The following is a 21,631-nucleotide window of genomic DNA, read 5'->3' on the forward strand; positions in this document are numbered from 1 at the left end:
ATCCAGAATGTTGCTTTCTCTGGTGGGGCATGTGATATGCTGCCTGTATTTTGGCAGCTCACGGGAGAGGTGTGCTCTGATAAAGTCCCCAATATTAATAATAAGAGAATCCGGGTGTTGCTGCTCCTTGTCAGTGATGTAATCCGCCAGCTGTTGCAGCGCCGCGCTCGCACAAGCATGTGGAGGAATGTAAACATTCACAAGAATAAACGAGGAAAACTCGCGTGGCGAATAAAAAGGTTTGCAGTTGATAGAGAACGCTTCTAAGTACGAAAAGCACATCTTCTTCAGTGTTGTTATATCTCTGCACCAACCTTCGTTTATATAAAAACATAATCCACCACCACACGTCTTCCCTGTTGACTCGGCAATGCGATCCGCTCTGAACAGCTGAAAACCCGGCAGATGATTTAAAAATAATTATAATATACACTGAAAAGTAAAAAAATATTAAATTCTGTCACGGTCCTACCTTGTTTATGAAATTCTAGTCATGTGGCGGGATCGGGACAGAGCCCATATTTGTTTTTTATTTTTAATAAATTTGATAAAAAATCAGTTTTTTGTTTTGTCATTATTGTGGATGGAGTGTAGATTAATGTAAAAAAATAATCATTTAAAGTAGTTTAAGATAAGGCGGCAGCATAACAAAATGTGAATAAAATGAAGGGGGTTGAATACTTTTGCAAGCCACTGTATGTACCTCGTCCAGTGTTCCTGTTCCCAGCCTTGCCCGTGTTCTGTGAGTTTTGTGTTCTACCCTGTCGTGTTGTGGTGTAAGACGTTTGGTCGTGTCCTTTAGTTTAGTTTTGCTGTTCTTGTTTTCATTTTGCCCCCAAGTGGGAAGTCTTTTGTTTTATATATATTTCTTAGTTCCGTTTTCCCCATTGAGGGTGTTTGTTTTGCGTTTTGTGTTTAATAAAATCTCAGTTAACCCCTTAATCACTGCCTGCCTGCATTTGGGTTCTTCAGCCTCACGTATCGTGACAAAATTCCTGTTATAAGAATGCAATACTAGAAATAGCAAAATTGAAGCGTGTCCAATGGGCAGCAAAATGCTCATAGCGTCAGCAGTCAGTCGATATTAAAGGATATTAGTCGAAATCTTTAATATCACCCGGATACACAAAAACACATTTTAGCAGGTAATAACATCAAATCTGATTATTTTACCATTATGAACGTAGGCGTACTTGCAGACCACCTTAAACTGAACATGTGTTCCAAATTTTGTGAAAATTGGCCAAGCAATTTTACATTTATGCTAATAACGTTGCAACCTTGTGTGATAAAATCAAACTTTTTTTCTGAATCCTTGGTTTAAACAAAAATAAGTCTATATGTCATTTTTTGTTTTGTCTGTAAAGTTTTTACACAATGTTTTGTTGAAAACGTCTCAGTTACGTCTGTAACCTTTGTTGCCTGATGGAGGGAACGAGACGTTGTGTCGAGACAGAATGGGGTTTGAAGTTGAGAACATATCATCTCTGAGTTGACTTTTAAAAGGCCAATGAAATTGGCGAATGGCATGAACATGCCAATCTCGGCCCCGTACATACGGGTATAAAAGGAAGATGGCATGCCCCATTCATTCTGCTTTGTGCTGAGGAACCTGGGAGGTATTCCCTGGTTGCTGCAGCTGACGGCGAAGTGTTGTGGCATGAAGGACAAAGGACAAAGGTTACAGACGTAACCGAGACGTTCCCTTTCTGTCGGTCTCTCGACGTTGTGTCGAGACAGAATGGGGTTGTGAGCGCTTTCGCGAATCATGACCTTCCAGCGGGAAAGATAAGATATCAGGACTAACGAAGTCTGAGGGATCTTACCATCGGCCGTACGGGCGGAGGCCTTCTATTCGCTATAGCGAGATAGCAGGCCGATACCGTAAGGAACACTGGGAAGTGCTACCTCATTTTGCAAAAGAGGCGTGCTACAGAGACCACATCCCACCGCACAGGGGGGAATTCTGTGGAGATGCCAGCATGGTCTCACCAATGGGAGAACTCATGGGAAGAAGGTGTGTGGCCCACTCTAAGGGGTGCACAACCGCAGGTGGAAGTTCCGCCGAGGGGAGGTCACAGGTTCACCAATGGGGGAACCGTAAAGTAAGGAAAACATCATACGGGATGACTTCAAGTGGGGGAGTCACTACGTATGGAGCACCAGCGCAGGTTAAGGGGTTCACCTGACTAGGGAAACTCTACCGAAACCAGGCCTGGCAGGAAGCCGCTCCATCCAGCTCCCTGCCGGAGCAGTGCTTAGTGATGGATGGAATGCCAGTGCTTCGCCGGGGGGACCGTTTCAGGGGGACCGCTGACTGCCGCCCGAACAGAGTCAGGCAGTTCGGCACCATCTGTGTGCGTTCGGTAGTCAGACGCGCCATCATTGTAAGAGAGTCTAGTTCCATACCGAGATAAGAGATGCTCTGCGCCGGGGAGAGCTTGCTCTTGTCCCAGTTGACCCTGAAGGGAGAAAGGGCAGCTTCCGCGACCTTGGTGAAGACTCACGGAGACAAGGCCAGACCGAAGGGCAGGACCTTGTACTGATATGCCCGACCCTCGAAAGTGAACCGTAGGAACGGTCGATGACGAGGGAGAATCGAGACATGAAAGTACGCGTCCTTCAGGTCGATTGCCACGAACCAATCCTGGTGTCTGACAGACGCCAGAATGCGCTTCTGTGTTAACTTCCTGAACTGTAACCTGTGAAGGTGCAGGTACGCAGATCCAATATGGGGCGCAGCCCCCCACCTTTCTTGGGGACGATGAAGTACGGGCTGTAGAAGCCCGAGGACATCTCGGCCCGAGCTCGATCACTCCTTTCGCCAGAAGGGTGGCAACCTCTGCCCGAAGAACAGGGGCATCCTCGCCTCGAACAGAGGTGAATAGAATTCCCCTGTACGGGTGGGCATCTGGCGAACTGGATCGCGTAGCCGAGACATTTCATCCTCTCTAGCCAGCGCGACGGTGTGGAAAGCGCTAGCCAGGCTTCCAGGGACCGCGACAGCGGGACTAGTGGACTGATCTGTAACATCATGCCAATGGGGGGTGGTTCGGTGGCTGGCTGGGCGGCTGCCTCACCGTGGGACGGACCCCGGGGAGGCAAGCAGCACTGCTGACTTACCTGCCTGCTGCGACCGGAGGTCGACGCACCGTCTGCTAGAGAGCGCTGACGCCTGCGGTACCACAGTCCATGGCGCAACGTCGGGGAGAGGCTGCGACTGTCTGTGGAGAGAAAAGCCCAGAGAGAGAGGAAACTCTTTTTGTGAAGGAGTGGCCACCAGGAAAAGGGCCCGGTGGAGGAGACGGGGCAGGGACCGTCCTCCTCGGACCCAGTCGCGATGGAATGGCTGACATCGGGTCCGCTCTCGAGCCCCCTGGGCTCCTCCCGTCAGGGGCGCTTCTGCTTTTTCTGCGTGCTGGTGACCCAGACATGTGATGCAGGTATCGTGTGTGTCCCTGTCCAGGATGAGCCCGCCGCATCCATGAGCACAGTGGTGAGACATGTCGAGAGACACACTGTGGAGAGAAATAAGGAAATCTGCTTTTTTAGATGCCTCTGACTCTGCTGAAATGCCCAGGGGAAAGTCACGGAAGAGGGGACGATCCGCTGCTCGCGTCATAAATCCAGCAGTAATGAAAACTTGCAGATGAAGTTGCTTAGCATATAGCCTTGCAGGTTCCTCAGCACAAAAGCTGAATGAATGGGGCACGCCATCTTCCTTTTATACCCGTATGTATGGGGCAGAGATTGGCATGCTCATGCCGTTCGCCAATTTCATTGGCCTTTTAAAAGTCAACTCAGGTGATAGGTTCTCAAGTTCAAACCCCATTCTGTCTCGAAACAACGTCGAGAGACCGACAGAAAGGAACTTTATTCGAAATCTTGTCCCAGACCGCTCATCTAAATTGCACCAAACATGGCATGCAATCCTCAGACCCTCATGACAAAAAGTTGTCAAAATAATTTAAAGCGTTAAACTGTTTAGCAGATATGATTTTTTATATTTGTCAGTTGTGGCCCTGGGTAAAAAAAGTTTATGTTTACAAAACTTTTTCTATGTGGACAACAGAACATTCTGACCCAGCAAGTAAAGTTTCAGCCATTTATGATGAAAGGGGGCCCACCAATATTTTTTTTATGATCAATCATTTCAACTGCCAAATAAAGGCTGTTGTTCCCTATTTTGTTCACTAGAGGGTAGACTAGAAAATAACATGATTAGAAACTATTTAGTCTGTTATCAGAGTTTAAACGCATAGAAATAATTTTTTGGAACTAGTTGCATCATTTGTATTCACTGTATGCAGTATGTAGTCCGTATACATGTTCTGAAATGTGTTGCTGCTAAGTTAGTGTCATTGAAACTTTAAACATGAGACCAGCTTTATTTGTTATATCAGATTAAGTGATCTGTGATTCAGTTCAGGCTGTAGTTCTACAGGCAAACACTCTTAAAGAGCTTTGACATAACATCTCACACATAGTTTTATTCATATGTTAGCAACTGATTCCACATTATCCACAGGATCTCTTCTTTAAAATTGTACCGCTTAGACCCCGATAATTGCCTCTTGCGGCTATATTAAAAATGGTGACTCATTTAAATAATAGTCCAATAGTACGCTGAGATTGAACNAGCCATTTATGATGAAAGGGGGCCCACCAATATTTTTTTTATGATCAATCATTTCAACTGCCAAATAAAGGCTGTTGTTCCCTATTTTGTTCACTAGAGGGTAGACTAGAAAATAACATGATTAGAAACTATTTAGTCTGTTATCAGAGTTTAAACGCATAGAAATAATTTTTTGGAACTAGTTGCATCATTTGTATTCACTGTATGCAGTATGTAGTCCGTATACATGTTCTGAAATGTGTTGCTGCTAAGTTAGTGTCATTGAAACTTTAAACATGAGACCAGCTTTATTTGTTATATCAGATTAAGTGATCTGTGATTCAGTTCAGGCTGTAGTTCTACAGGCAAACACTCTTAAAGAGCTTTGACATAACATCTCACACATAGTTTTATTCTTATGTTAGCAACTGATTCTACATTATCCACAGGATCTTTTCTTTAAAATTGTACCGCTTAGACCCTGATAATTGCCTCTTTCGGCTATATTAAAAATTTTGACTCATTTAAATAATAGTCCAATAGTACGCTGATATTGAAGTAGGCATTGTTTTTCAGTAAAGATTTGAAGCTGAAATCTGTGGGTTTAGAATTACCCACAAACACTAGACATTGATTGAGGACAGCTGAGTAATAATCAGGCAATAAACATGTCATTTCCACAGCTTTGTGAGCATTTACTGTTGCTTATGTATAATTTGTACTGTTAATCGCCCAACTTTACCAAATGTTTCATATATGGTTTTACATTTTTGTTGTTTTACTCATCTTGTCTTGCTTTGTTTAGGATCTTGAGAACAACATTACCACATTTTTTAAGAAAGAGCTGGACAGATTTAAGAAAATATTAAAAAAAGAAAACACAAAATACTTTGTGAAGGACTTTAAGGAGGCTAGATGCACTGTCAGAGAAGCAGTTCTGGATATCACACTCTACTTCCTAAGAAGTATGAAACAAGATGAACTAGCTGGGACTTTAGAAGGTAAGCAGCAAATGACAAACATTTCATGCTTAATATTATAATTAATATGATGTACTTTTTACGGTTTTCTATTTTCATCATGCCGTACAGTGCCCTTCATCTTTACAATATTGCTTATTACTTATTGCTTAGTTAAAAATTGTAGTACAGATGCTGTTTATTGTTTATTGTCTATAGCTTTTTCCTGTGTTTGTGTGTTTAGATGAGCTAGTCTTCATACATCAACGACAAATCAAATCAAACCTGAAGAAGAGGTATCAATGTTTATCTGAAGGAATTTCAAAGCAAGGTGAATCAACTAGCCTGAATAAAATCTACACTGATCTCTACGTCACTAGTGAACAAGTCAATACTGATAATGAGCTCATGCAGATTGTGTTAGCTTCCAGGCATCGGGAATTACCAGAAGAACAGGTGAAATACACAAATTTGTTTGAACAGGCTGAGGAAGACCAGCGTATCAGAACTGTGCTGACGAAAGGTGTCGCTGGCATTGGAAAATCCGTCTCTGTCCAAAAGTTCATTCTGGACTGGGCTGAAGGCACTGCAAATCAAGACATCACATTCATATTTCCACTTCCTTTTCGAGAGATAAACTTACAGGAGAAAGAAAGACTGAGCTTGATGGACCTTGTAAGGCAGTTTTTCCCAGAAACAAAAGGATTGAACCTTGCAAGAAATGAGAAATTTAAAATCCTTTTCGTCCTTGATGGATTGGACGAATGTCGACTTCCTCTGAAGTTTACGGCGAATGAGATTTGTCGTGACGTCACTTTGAAAGTCCCTCTTGATGTTCTCCTAACAAACCTCATTAATGGAAATCTGTTTTCTTCGGCTCTCATCTGGATAACCACCAGACCGGCAGCAGCCAGTAAGATACCTAATGAGTGTATTCACCGGGTGACAGAAGTACGAGGGTTCGATGATGTGCAGAAGAAGGAGTACTTCAGAAAAAGATTCCCGGACACGACTCTGGCCGACGAAATCATTAAGCATGTTGTTGAAAACAAAAGCCTCTTTATCATGTGCTACATCCCAGTCTTCTGCTGGATTTCAGCCACTGTGCTCCAGAACATTTTGGAGGAGAGACTGCAGGTGTCAGATACCGATGACATGCCTAAGACTCTGACACAAATGTACACACACTTTTTCCGCTTTCAGATCCAGCAGAGCGGTAGAAAATACGAAGGACAATACGGACCAGATATTTCCTGGAATACAGTGGCTATCTCGTCACTGGGAAAACTTGCATTTCACCAACTTCAAAGAAACAATCTGATCTTCAATGACACTGACCTGGAAAGCTGTGGCATAGACCTTTCTAATGCATCTGCATACTCGGGGATGTGTACCCAAATATTTAAGGAGGAAACAGGGATCAGACTCGGTACCACGTACTGCTTCGTTCACATGAGCATTCAAGAGTTTACTGCATCTCTTTATGCACATCTGTTTTTAGATTACAGCTTGAAAAATGTATTTGCCGAAGAGCAAATGGAACAGGAAAATGAAACAATGTATGGTTTGCTCAAGACTGCAGTGGACAAGGCACTTGAGAGTGACAACGGTCACCTAGACCTTTTTCTTCGCTTCCTTCTCGGCCTGTCTCTTAAGTCTAATCGGCCACTCCTACGAGGTCTGTTGACACAGCGGGACAGCAATGAGGAGATCCGAGAGGAAATAGTCAAGTACATCAAACAGAAATTAGATTCTAATCTGTCTCCAGAGAGATCCATCAACCTGTTCTACTGCCTGAATGAACTGAATGACCGATCCTTGGTGAATGACATTCAAGAACAACTTAACAAAGGGAGTCTCTCATCTGTCGACCTCTCACCTGCTCAGTGGTCCGCTTTGGCCTATGTGTTGGTGACATCAAATGAGGAGCGGGAGGTCTTTGAGCTTCAAAAATTCAAGAAATCAGATGATTGTCTTTGTAGACTAGAGCTGGTTGTGATAAACTCCAAAAGAGCTCTGTAAGTAATGCATAGAAATTAAATAAAAATAAGCGACAATATTTAGTCACTTAAGGCAGTATCAGACAGAACTCGCTTTTCATGTTCGAAAACGCGAGGTGCGCCGCGCTGCTCTTTTGGTGACTCTTTGAAAAGAGCAGCACGCAGCGTTTTTTGTATGTTGCTAGGTAACTCGAAACAGCCACAACAAGTTTCTCCTCCATGTCTCCAGGCGTTCCGAGCATTGCCACAAGGGAAGCCCCGCCTCTCCACTCATTCGATTGGACAATGGAAAAAAGCGCACATGACGTAAAGTGCTTTTCTGCTCAGAGTTGAGTTTTTTTCAACTTCGGGCGCTCAGAGCGCTCCGCCTAAAACGCGAGGTGCAGCAGGCGGCATAAACGCGAGGCACCCGGCGCACATAAGCAGCGCGCAAAACGCTCCCTGCCAACTGAAAACAATTCAAAAGAAGCACGTCTCATAGCAAAAGACGCGTTCTGTCTGATCAGGCCCTTACCCAGATAGTAACTAACTCAAATTCTGAATTAATCAAAGAGACAAACAACACACATTTAAAGTCGGCATGAAACGTAAGTATCGTGATGTATACCCAAGTGAAACGACCTCTGAAATGAGAAAAAAAATGTAGGGCGTGTCTTGATTTCATCCACCGACAACTGATTGGATTGTAAAAAGGTGAAAGATTTGAACGGCAGTTTGCAATCTGTCAGTCACTGCAGCCCCGCCTTCGCACCATTCCTCGTGACCAGAAGTGAAGAGAGATCGTGTCGTGAGGGGAAGAAGGTTAACGTTTTTATTAAAGATTACAAGTGCAAATTTTAATTTAAAATTTTTTTTAAAATAAAATAAAAAAATGTGCATCGATAAATAATTTATAATAAATACTCCATCGCTGTGAAAAACAATTAGAATGATCATTTTTAATTTCATGCCGACTTTAAATACTTACAGTAACTGGTTGACTTTTTACCTGATGTGTCACTGAATCAGAATATTCTAATATATGATTATTTAGGACCAGTTGCAGTACAGTATACTGTAGCACACAATCCTTACAGTTTATTCAGTGTTCATATACACTTGTAAATAGATATCAAATTTAATTTATTTTTATATTTGGCCAATTTATTGTTCCATTTTATATAAAAAAGTGACATTTTTTGCAGGTTAAATGATTGTAACTTAACAGAGAAAGGCTGTTTAACTCTGGCGAAAGTTCTTGAATCAGATACCAGTCTGCAGGAGCTCAACATAGACAATAATAATCTGCAGGATTCAGGAGTGGAGTCTCTCTGCACTGGACTGGTGAAAACAAAGAAAAGTAAACTGGAGATACTGAGGTAGGTTTTTTAGAACAGACAACAAAAAAAACTTCATTAAAGCAAAACAAAAATGAATTGTGAGATCATATTTAAAACAATCATTTGATTTATTGAATGCTGATAAAATGTACACACACTATATCATTTTATAAAAATATGCTCAAGCTTAAAGGAACAGTTTACCTAAAAATGAAAATTCCTTCATCATATACAGTACTCAACATCATGTCATTCCAAACCTGTATGACTTCTGCAGAACATAAAAGAAAATATATTGAAAAATATTGGTAACCAAACAACCTTACACCCCTTTGACTTCCATTGTATGGACACAAAACCACAAAGACATTTCTCAACAAAAAAAATAAATAATAATAATTGTTTGCCGTAACCAAATGAATATGACTCAAATTAAATGAAGCACAAAGTCTCATGTTTCTACATAAACAAGAGAAAAATGCATTTCAGTAGTTCATAATATTAAACCATGTTTAATTAAAGTATAAGACAGGTTTATGTTACTAAGCAATTTTTGCAAATGTAGGAGCATTACAATTTTAATATGTTAAATGTTTTAAAATGACATGTTTTAGGCTCAGCAGTTGTAATGTGAAGGAGAAAAGTTGTTCGGCTCTAGCTTCAGTTCTGGGTTCAGACTCGAGCGGTTTGAGAGATCTTGACCTGAGCAATAATCTTCTACAGGATTCAGGAGTGACGCTGCTCTCTGCTGGACTGCAAGAGAACTCTACACTGGAGATACTCAAGTGAGTTCATGTCTCATAATAAAGCTCTTTATACCTTTACCTTTATTACCTTAAAAATACAATTTTATTTATGTATAGTGGCATCTATAACAACCAATGAATCTGTTGTGCTTATGGCAAACATTTACATTTAGTCATTTAGCAGATGCTTTTATCCAAAGCGACTTACAAAGAGTTCAGGGAGCAATAAGCGATAAACGGTTCTTCAATTGTTATATCTGTTCCAGACTTTCAAAATGCAGTATTACAGAAGGAGGTTATAAAAGTTTGGCTTCAGCTCTGGAATCAAACCCGTCGCACCTGAAGGAGCTGGATCTCACTGGAAATGATCCTGGAGAATCAGGAGTGAAGCTGCTCACTGATGTACAACAGCAATCAGAATGTACACTGACAACACTGAGGTAAATTCAAAAAGGAGAGGGAGGATTTCAGAAAGCATGTAAAAGGGATAATTCACCTTAAAAATTTAATTTCCTTTTGCGTTTGTTTAAGAGAAATATCCATATTTACAAGTTTATTAACGATGATGTCTAACTTCTGTTATCCGTCGGCCGCGCATGCACGAGAGGGTGGTGTTTTGGCAAATGACGCAGTAAGTCACGGTGACGAAACCGGCAAGTTTGGTTTTGCTGTCTCCTCGCGTTCATCACCGGAGCATAATTGTCCGGATGCCATCCTCTCATCCACACACGGCGAACGAATAACAGAAGTTAGACATTATAGTCTATTACAGTTTACAGTTGTCAATATGGATATTTCTCCTAAACAAACACATCGATTCACTTCAGAAGGCCTTTATTAACCCCATGGTGCCATGTGTAGCAGTTTTTTGATCGATGGATGCACTTTTTGGAGCTTCAAAATCTCATCCCCCTTCACTCCTTTTATAAAGCTTGGAAGAGCCAGGATAATGGTATTTTAACTCCTACTGTATTCATCTGAAAGAAGAAAGTCATTTACTCCAAGGAAGCCTTGACGGTGTGTAAAAACATGGGGAACTTTAGTTTTTCTGGTGAATTATCCCTTTAAGTAACTAACAAAGGTTGCCATCTTTTTTTACAAAAACATAAATGATAAGGCAATTGAACTGACAACAGTACTTCACAGTGAGTATTTAAGAAAATGGTTTAAAACGGTTTTCCATATGATGCAAACAGGATGTGATGCGTAAAACCCCAAAGTGATCTAAGTTGTTGAACGCTCTGTCGATTGGATAAATGACTTATGAACTGAGATATTACACTTAAATATTGATGTTTTTTTTAATAAAGTACGTGTCTGCATCATGACTAAACTAAAAAAAATTGTTATGGAACATCTTTCTTCTTCTTTTCCACAATACAATGCAACAGCATTTTAAGTGTTTTTAAAACATGATTTGAAAAACAATGCGTCAGCCATAAGGACCACTTTTATGATATTGATTGTTAGTTCATAAGCTTGTAGACTTTGATGCTAACATGTGTTACCATTGTGCATGTCAATGTAGACAACAATTTAATTTCTTTTTCTTTTCATATCTTTTTGTTTGATTTAGGTTAAGATTTTTAAGTCCTGCTGCAGAGAAAGCCCTTGAGTATCTGACTGAAGTTCTTGGTGAAAACCTCTTATTTTTGAGAAAGCTGGATTTAAGCAAACACACACTAAGACCCTCAGGAATGGTGGCACTTGCTCCTGTACTGAAGGATAAGCACTGTAAACTACAGACATTCATGTAAGTAGATAATATAAATCTTTGTTGAGAGAATAACAAAAATACAAAACAAAGACCCACAAGGGGGTAAAAAACAAGGACAAATGGGCAGTGGTGTAAAGTATTGGAGTAAATGTACTTAGTTACTTTACTTAAGTATCTTTTTGGCTACTTTGTAGTTGTACTGAGTATTAAAGATATTAGCAACTTTTACTCTCTACTTAACTACATTTTTGAACAAGTATATGTACTCTTTACTCCACTACATTTGTAATGACTAATGCAATTACACATTACATTTTGCATGCCACCTATCTTATAATTAATATTGCCATTTACAGGGCAATGAAGGTACTACAATCTTGTGGATTTTGCCATAACTTACAAAAACTTGTCAACATGGCTTCTTTATATGAATATGAGTGCAGTATCAGGTAGATGTCAATCGCTGGCGGTTTATACATGGTTAGCCCTTACCCGCTATTTCTACAGTAATATATTGGCAACACTGTTGCCAGCTAGTTACTGTAGGTCACACATCTACAAAAGCTCTTATTTTTAAAACTAACTCTTCCTAAATGTGCTCTAAACATGTTTGCTCAAAATTTGACCATGTGGTGGGACTATTGCCATGAAGTGATGTAAACCAGTAAAAAGAATGTATAGTATTTCAATTTTCAAAAGTGCTCTCACACTATATAGACAAAATATTAACCTATAGAATGAGTCGGACACAGAGAAATGAACAATCCACATATGAATCTCAACAATGGTGACAATCAACTGAACAGCTTCATGCTGCAATGCATGCTGGGTACATAGTACAAAACTCATTCATGATTGTTTGTCACCATTGATGAGGTTTGTATGTCAAGTGTCTAACTGTGTCTCAATTGCAAAGAAAGATTTTCTGACAGAGATCTTTCCATTATAACATGTGATCACTTTACCAAACATATCTTAATAAATCTTAAATGCTATATTATTATTATTTAATGATTGAATTCTTTCAGATGTATCTTCAGTTACTAAGCAAACATAAAGTTGCGGTTCCTGTAAAGTCCCTTTCAGTGTTATTGTATAAGTGTACATTTTAAAGCTACAAGAAAGTCAAAGAGTCCAACCAAAGCAAACACTGATCGCCATAATGGTGACTTAAAACACAATTGAACCACTATGAACTCGAGTTCAATCTCAATACGATCTTACACAGATGACAGAAATAAAGTGAAAGTGGTGTCTGTAATATGTGAAGATGTTATTGATGTTTGTGTTTAATTCTCCTCTGGTGAAATCTTGACAGATTTATTGTGTTCATCTGTTATTTACACTTGTTCATCTAAGACTGTGTGACTTAAGTGCGTTAATAGATTCTTTAATAATGTATCTTCAAACAGCCATTGCAGTAGTTTACTGTAAAACACCTACAGTAACTAGCTGGCAACAGTGTTGCCAATATATTACTGTAGAAATGGCAGGTAAGGGCTAACAGTGTATGTGAAATGAGGACATGACTGCAGCTGGCCATGAGGCCCAAACCAGCATGTCCAGTGCAAAAAGGCTTTGACTTTTTAATTCTACTTAACATTATTTTATTTATCCGTTATATTGAAGAGACCTTTTTGAAGGAGTTTGGTTTACTTATGAGCACTTTAGATTAAATGAGACTTGGGTGTTTGTAATGACGTAGGTTATGGTGTCGGCCATGATTTGTTGCATTTTGAGGTGTTCAGTCTTATTATGATTTAAGAAAATAAATGCGATTGCTCTCCTCATGAATCATCTGTTTCTAGTTTTTCACTGACGTGTCTCTTAAGTGTTGAGGACTAGTGCTTCTTTGAGCCTACATTCAGTATGAGTAAAATACTCAAGTACTGTTAAAATCAGATACTCGAAGACTTTTACTGAAGTCGTTTTGGAATTGGTGACTTGTAACTTGTAATGGAGTCATTTTCACTGCACGGTATCTGTACTTTTACTTAAGTATGGTTTTCAGGTACTCTTTACACCTCTGCAAATGGGATAATACACACAGGAATGTAAACAAACTGGACTATCACATAGTGTTGCTTTCGTCAACGAAAGTTATGCCGAAATATGTCGTCAACGAACCTGTGGTTCGTGACGATGACTATAATTAAAAGTATAATGCAATATTGTTGACGAATAAAAACGAGACTAAATGTGATTCACAAAATAAAAACTATGCTAAAATGTCTCTTCATTTTCGTTGACCAAAACGAGACGAGACGAAATGTTATAACGTTATTTCATCTGATGCTTTAACCTAGATGCGGAGCTGAATCCTGTTATTTAAATGTCATCTGCTGTTCTGAGTGTCTGAGTGAATTATGTGCACAGTTTCATACAACACGAGTGATGGTCGAGGATTTATCTGCGTCTGCACTGTATGAGGATATGAACACATGAACTTCATCTCCAGAGTTTCTCTGAGAGTTTATTTTACGAGCGTTTACTGTTTGAGTGAAGCTATCGGCAAACACAAAAACTCAAGCATCACCCCAAAGACCCGTCAAAATAAAAGTCCCGTTAAATTGAACACTCAGACAAAAAAATACTGTAGTGAACTATAATAACTTTAAACCTCTCTAGCTCCAGTGCTATGTGCAAAAAAGTCTGCATTAATTTACTGCATTCTGTATGCTACTTCAGGGCACTGAGGGCAGTCACTCTTTTCCTATTGGTTCTTTGCAATGCTGGCAAATGTAACCTTCCAGTTGACTTGTGAAATCACTTCCATTTGTTTTATTAATAAAATATATTGGAAGTAAAATCGGTCTGGGTTATGACAAATACTTTGATTTTAATAGTCACACAGCAAGAAAAAGAAAATTTGTATAGGAAAAAGATGCATTGAGAATCGTTTTATCATCGCATCGCAGCTCTCTGAATCGTAATCGAATCTCATCGTGTCGTGCCTAGAGATTCCCAGCCCTACCAATGGCTGTAAATTCTAATCAGATGTCTTCCGTGTCTGGAATGGATGTATTCTGAGTCTATAAGGTAACAATCATATAATAAGATAACCTTGTTTGAAATGGGTTTGGCTAAAAGAAAATTTTGGTTTCGTCTATACTACTACTATACTGACTGGGTTAAATAGAATTGCATTACTAAAAAGAGACTAAAATACAATTTTCATTAACTAAAACTAGACTAAAATGTCATCAGTTTTCGTTGACTAAAACTAGACGAAAATAGTCATGGATAATTCTGACTAAAATAAGACTAAAATGCTGAGACTTTTAGTCGACTGAAACTTGACTAGACTAAAAAGAGTATGAACGTGACTAAAACTAATAAAAACTAAAATGACAGCTTGACACAAAGACTAGACTAAAACTAAAATTAAAACAGGCTGCCAAAAACAACACTACTATGACAACACTTGGCATAAACTAACATAGACTAGACTAGACTTTGTGAATCAAACCCGTCACACCTGAAGGAGCTGGATCTCACTGGAAATGATCCTGGAGAATCAGGAGTGAAGCTGCTCACTGATGTACAACAGCAATCAGAATGTACACTGACAACACTGAGGTAAATTCAAAAAGGAGAGGGAGGATTTCAGAAAGCATGTAAAAGGGATAATTCACCAGAAAAACTCAATTTCCCCATGCGTTTGTTTAAGAGAAATATCCATATTTACAAGTTTATTAACGATGATGTCTAACTTCTGTTATCCGTCGGCCACACATGCACGAGAGGCAAATGACGCAGTAAGTCACGGTGACGAAACCGGCAAGTTTGGTTTTGCTGTCTCCTCTGCGCTGCCGCGTTCGTCACCGCAACTTACTGCATCATTTTCCAGAATGCCATCCTCTCTTCCACACACGGCGAACGAATAACAGAAATTAGACATTATAGTCTACTACAGTTTACAGTTGTCAATATGGATATTTCTCTTAAACAAACGGACCAATTCACTTCAGAAGGCCTTTATTAACCCCATGGTGCCGTGTGGAGCAGTTTTTTGATCGATGGATGCACTTTTTGGAGCTTCAAAATCTCATCCCCCTTCACTCCTATTATAAAGCTTGGAAGAGCCAGGATAAATAGTATTATAACTCCGACTGTATTCATCTGAAAGAAGAAAGTCATTTACACCAAGGATGCCTTGAGGGTGTGTAAAACATGGGGAAATTTAGTTTTTCTGGTGAATTATCCCTTTAAGTAACATATTGATGGTTTTTTAATACATTAAGTGACTGCATCATGACTAAACTAAACAAAAAAAACCCCACAATTGTTATGGAACATCTTTCTTCTTCTTGTCCACAATACAATGCAACTGCATTTGAAGTGTTTATAAAACATGAATTGAAATACCATGCATCAGCCATAAGGACCACTTTTATGATATTGATTGTTAGTTCATGTAAGTTTGTAAACTTTGATGCCAACATGTGTTACCATTGTGCATGTCAATGTAGACGACAATTTCAGTTCTTTTTCATATCTTTTTGTTTGATTTATGTTAAGATTTTTAAGTCCTGCTGCAGAGAAAGCCCTTGAGGATCTGACTGAAGTTCTTGGTGAAAACCTCTTATTTCTGAGAAAGCTGGATTTGAGCAAACATATAAGACCCTCAGGAATGATGGACCTTGCTGCTGTGCTGAAGGATAAGCACTGTAAGCTACAGACACTCATGTAAGTAGATAACGTAAATCTTTTTTGAGAGAATACTTTTCAGGCAAGGTTATTAACTTAAAGACATAAAAAACAAATGTGTTTTTTAGTGAGGAAAGAGAGGGCTGAATGACCAATGTCTATTGTGGTTATGAGTCCAAGAGATATTAGTTTTGTTCATTTTGAATCAATGTTCCATTTGGTAAAATAATTGATCTCCTAATTATTAATAATTATGGCGTTGTGGATTACAGACGACCTAGAAGTCACAAAAAGAAAACAACTTGTGTTTTTAGAAACATAGGTTGCTTTCTTTGTGACGTCTAGGTCATCTCTAAATGACAACACCATAATTATTAAATATTATAATGCCTCTGTAAAATGTTTTAAAATGCGAAGTGATTACAATCTTGTTTGGCTCCAGAACACCCTAAATTTGATTATATCAACTATGCAAACATTGATCATATGTTCATGGTGTTATTGTTTGTGATTAAAAGTAAATTCACTTCCAAACAAAACCAAACAGAACTGTTTATAATCCAAACTGCATAAAACGAACGAACAAACAAAAATATATACATTTTCATGTGTATTTTCAACCTGTTTAAGTTTCGAACCTTTTGCTAATTATTCATTTTTTGCTAATGTTTTCTTTATAAATTTAACACACGTTGATCAATTGTTTTGTTTTGTGCTCTCTTTCTGCAGCCTCAATTACAATTTCAGAGAAGAAGATTGTGCTGCTCTGGCTACTGCTTTTAATTCAAACCCCACGAACCTGGAAGAGCTGGACCTGAGTGGAAGCACTCTTAGAGATTCAGGAATGAGGAGCATCTCCACTCTGTTTGAGAATTCACAGTGTAGACTGATCATACTTAAGTATGTTTGGCAAAAATGTGTGTAAAAATTCAACTACTGCAAAAACTGAGTTTGTTTATTATGCAAATCTCATACTGTAGCTGGGTATAAGTAGCCCAAAATAATCAATATTTTTATGCGTTTTTATTCACTTTTTAAATAACAAACCTTGCCTATATTCCCCTTGACCGCTTTTCTCATAATGCTTGTATGTATAGCCTAGACTTTCAATTAAATGAATAATTTGTAAAACAATTAATTTTTGAATTAATAAACTTATCAATCGTGAGATTTTACATCTCTTGAATGCCAGATTCATACCTGTAAATCTATATACTTCATTAAATGTATTTATTCTCTACAGGCTTAATCACATAGATATTACAAAAGAAGGCTGTGTTCCCTTGGCTTTAGCGTTTAATTCAAATCCCTCACACCTGAGAGAGCTGGATCTGAGTGGGAATAAAATAGAAGATTTTGGAGTCACGGAAATCTCCACTCTTCTGAAGAATTCTGAATGCAGACTGGAGAAACTGAGGTTTGAATATTTTGTTAATCTTAAGTATGAATCTCAGCTGGAGGTGCTGTGACAAAACCTTGACTGACAGTTGTAACAAAAACTCATTGTGGCTTAATGGACTAAGACAGCGATATTGGAGGACTTTATTAATGGAATGATTTCATTTATATTGAACTCGTTTCAATAAAACCAAGCAAATTAGCAATTACAAACTGTGTCAAGGCTTGGCATTATAAATATACCCTTATTCTAATTTGATGATTTTTTTTCCAGACTTTCAAACTGCAGTATTACAGAAGGAGGTTATAAAAGTTTGGCTTCAGCTCTGGAATCAAACCCGTCACACCTGAAGGAGCTGGATCTCACTGGAAATGATCCTGGAGAATCAGGAGTGAAGCTGCTCACTGTTGTTCCAAACTGTGCCCTGAAAACACTGAGGTTAGCCGTGAAATAAAATAAAATATCAGTAATATTTACAAAATCTGTTGCATCTGTTTTAAAAAAAAGGAAACAAGGTATTTTTACCCTTAAAAAAGGTATTTTTCCAACAAATGTATTTGAGAACTGGATTGACTTGAATATTGCTACAACTTTCCTTCTTCGCAGGCTTTTGAAAAGTCCTGAAGCAGAGGAAGCCTGTCAGTATCTGACTGGAGTTGTTGGGACAAACCCTTTAATTCTGAGAGAGCTGAATCTGAGTAAACATAAACTAGACGACACAAAAGTGATGCAGCTGGCTGCTCTACTGTAGGATAAACACTGTAAACTAAATGTACTTCAGTGAGTATTACTAGTTGGTTTTATTTGTTACTTTATCTTATACTGTTTTGAAAGCATTGTTTGATGTTACTTTCCAAGGGGTTACAATTTTTGCTATTTTATTTGATAATGGTTTTAGGACTGACATCAGTAAATCATCATTTAGATTTGTATTGTGTCTGAAATGAACAGATTAATGTTTTCCCACTTTGTTTTCTTTTGTGCAGGTTGAATTATAATGATATTTCAGAAGAAGGCTGTGCTGCTCTGGTATTAGCATTACATTTAAATCCTTCAAACTTGAAAGAGTTGGATCTGAGTGGAAATCAACTCAGAGACACAGGAATAAAGAATATCTCTACTCTGTTGAAAACTCCACTATGCAGACTGGAAAAACTGAAGTTTGTATTTTCATTCAAAAAGATTTCTGCATGTTAATATGATTGTGTAAATGTCAGTTTGACTACATTTTTTGTAGTAAAATATGAAATGGCATGTTCATTCCAGCTTGCTTTTTCAGCCTTATTACATTTTACTATTTTAACAGTTTGACTACTGGCATCACTATTTTAAAATATTGGACCAAATACTGTAGCTTATTGTGAATTTATTCATTCAAATTAATGTTGTGCTCTATCCCATAAGCATTGGTGTAGTCACCCATCTTATAGGGAGAGACCCACAAAGTCACATTGACAGACATTTATGTTTTTTTGCTCTAATTAGGTTTTGGTTCATTATCTTAAAGCTTTATTATTGATATTAAATTTAGTACTTTTTTCAGTACTTTACTTACTACATGCATTGTTTTTAAAGCATTTTAGAAGCTGTTTATTTACTGTTATAAATACGTTAAACAAAATTTGTTTTGTAATAGACTTTCAAACTGCTGTATTACTGAAGACGGTTACAAGACTTTGGCTTCAACCTTGAGATCAAACCCGTCAAACCTGATAGAGCTGGATCTCACAGAAAATAATCCTGGAGAATCAGGAGTACTGCAGCTCACTAATTTACTACATGCTAGCCCATCATGCTGTAAATTGAAGACCATCAGGTGACAAAACAATTCACAACAATTCACCACAGACATGCAAATAGTTGCATTCTTATAGAAGAACAATTTTTTTGTCTAGGAAAATAATCCTAAATTAAAAATGAGCCACTTGAAACACATTTTGTGCATAAGAAAATGTACAGCAAGTCTCCTGCTAGTGAGGTTGATACCAAGTCAAGTGTGTGAAGTGTATGGTAAATATGCCACATTTAGCAATTTTGTCCTAAAGCGAATGAAACGCAAGTAATTCATCAGGAAGAGAGTATCATAAATTATGTTGAAAGGTGCAAAAGTGCATAAATTAACCAAATACTATACTGAACCCAGGAGCTTCAAAAGGCATACAATTACAATAGAAAAAAAATCTAAAATTTATTCTAAAGTTATTTTTTTACTTCCCATAGATTTTTGAAAAGCCCTGATGCAGAGGAGGCGTGTGATTATCTGACAGAAGTTCTGGGTACAAACCCCTTTCTGCTAATAGAACTGGATTTTAGTCTCAACAAACTAGGATATCTGAACGGACAGCAGCTCTCAGCTCTTTTGATGGACTCACATAGCAGACTGGAGAAAATAAAGTTAGTAAAATGCTTATATACAATGTAAATGGTCTTTTTGAACAGTTTGTATACCATAGATAGAAGACTTTCAACCACGTGGTCTGTTTTTGTGATGTGTGTTGAATATAGGGTGAATTAAAAAAAGGAAATAATGTTGTTTATTCTGTTTAGGCTGAATGATTGTGACCTGACGGAGAAGAATTATTCAGCTCTAGCAGCTGTTCTCTCTTGCAACACCATTCTGAAAGAGATGGACCTGAACAACAGCCGTCTGCTGAACTCAGGAGTGAAACAGCTCTGTGAGGAGCTAAAGAAGTCTAAGCTGCAAAGACTGAAGTGAGTTAATCATCTACATTCTCTGCCACAGCAATGATGGAAATGTTTGCATGTGTTCACCTTGAGAATTTTTTAGAACGTCATAATAGGCAATGTGACTGCAAGTGTACAGATCGATAATCTACATAGCGTTTTTCGTTGTGAGCTTTCAAAGTCTGTTGTGAAGTTGTGGCCTAATGCCGATACTCACATGGTTTAGTGTATGCTCTTTACAGTCAGGAATATATGCTGTACCCAATGGTCTACTTGCCTTAACTGCTCCTGGAGGGCTACCTTGCCCTCAGTTCCACCCCTGCTCAAACACACCTGCCTCTAATTTGCAAGAAACCCTGAACACCTTGATTGGCTGCTTCAGGTGTTTTTGATTGGGGTCGGACTCTGCTGGACGGTAGCCCTCCAGGAGCAGGGTTGGAGACCCCTTCCGAAATCACGCACTTCGATATATACTCCACTGAGGTGCTATATAGAACCGCTGAAGAACCATACATGGGCTTAACAGGTTCTTTATATAGCACCGGTATAGAAACGGTGCTATATAGCACCTCGGTCACCCCAAAGAACCTCTGAAGAACCACTGAAGCACCAAGATATGGTTCTATATAGAACTAAAAGTGGTTCCCCTATGATTACGAGCAAAGAACCACTTTTAGTGCTATATAGCACCATTGTTTTTTTTAAGTGTACTATATAAGAGGTGAAAATCTGTATGTCTGCGACCTCGGAAGGGAAAACAATAGTCGAGAAATACCTGGACGGTCTACTGGCTCTGCCAAGCTTGTGAGTGTGTATTGGATGGACACTATTCTATCCCATGATGCCACAGGAGCTGAGCAACGGTCAAATTCAAAAGTGAATCAAATAAAAATAGAGGAAAACTTGAAGGCGGATGACTTTTTTCAAGTGTGTACAGTATGATATAGGTACCAAGAAGTACATTCCTCATAGTTAAATTGTGCTTGTTTAACAACGCCTAAGTGTATTATTCTCATGACGGTTGTTAATACGTCATAGGTTAATGAGAATGCAGTCACATGACAATAAAACATGGCAGACTATATGAATGACTGGAATGTTGTCATGCTGTACCAACAAACACTATATAGAATGTACTTTATCTAATGTAGTATACTGTAAACATTTGAAGTTGTTTCAACTAATTATTATTTGTTAACTAGTTCCACAAAGATGTTATGCTCACATATTGATAATTATTTTTTAGTTGGCCCAAACTTGACTCAAACATTAAAAAGTATGTTTGCTCAACTAGTTTTATATACAGCAAATTCTGTCAATTAAAGTTAAGCATTGATTCCATGTGTTTTATGTTATTTAAACTAAGATTTATTATTCGAGCATCATAATTTAAAACTTAGTTACTACTGTAAAATTATTAGCTTAACATCACATAAAAAGCAAGACAAATTGTCGTTTTTAACAATCTGCATTTAGTCTTACACACACAGAGACATTGTATGTAGATGAAGTGGAACGGTCTAGTAGTGCCTCGATGA

General features: G+C 38.5%; 1 protein-coding gene across 6 annotated transcripts in view; it reads left to right on the forward strand.

The window, feature by feature from the left end:
- The window catches only part of LOC130546308 (protein NLRC3-like), a 43,141-nt gene that overhangs the window by 14,718 nt on the left and 6,792 nt on the right, over positions 1-21,631 (forward strand). For 3 of the 6 annotated variants that reach the window (XM_057321493.1, XM_057321495.1, XM_057321494.1), the window contains exons 6-18: positions 5,424-5,619; positions 5,822-7,595; positions 8,762-8,935; positions 9,511-9,681; positions 9,909-10,082; positions 11,219-11,395; positions 16,739-16,909; positions 17,253-17,426; positions 17,682-17,846; positions 18,015-18,188; positions 18,395-18,568; positions 19,045-19,224; positions 19,629-19,757. In XM_057321493.1, coding sequence (XP_057177476.1) covers positions 5,424-5,619; positions 5,822-7,595; positions 8,762-8,935; positions 9,511-9,681; positions 9,909-10,082; positions 11,219-11,395; positions 16,739-16,909; positions 17,253-17,426; positions 17,682-17,846; positions 18,015-18,159 — 3,321 coding nt within the window. In that variant the 3' untranslated portion in view covers positions 18,160-18,188; positions 18,395-18,568; positions 19,045-19,224; positions 19,629-19,757. Of the gene's footprint in view, positions 1-5,423; positions 5,620-5,821; positions 7,596-8,761; positions 8,936-9,510; positions 9,682-9,908; positions 10,083-11,218; positions 11,396-16,738; positions 16,910-17,252; positions 17,427-17,681; positions 17,847-18,014; positions 18,189-18,394; positions 18,569-19,044; positions 19,225-19,628; positions 19,758-21,631 lie in introns of those variants that run through there. The other 3 variants (XM_057321498.1, XM_057321497.1, XM_057321496.1) reach the window with 3 other exon arrangements.

The sequence above is a fragment of the Triplophysa rosa genome, linkage group LG22, assembly GCF_024868665.1.
Source record: "Triplophysa rosa linkage group LG22, Trosa_1v2, whole genome shotgun sequence".
Classification (NCBI taxonomy): Eukaryota; Metazoa; Chordata; class Actinopteri; order Cypriniformes; family Nemacheilidae; genus Triplophysa; species Triplophysa rosa.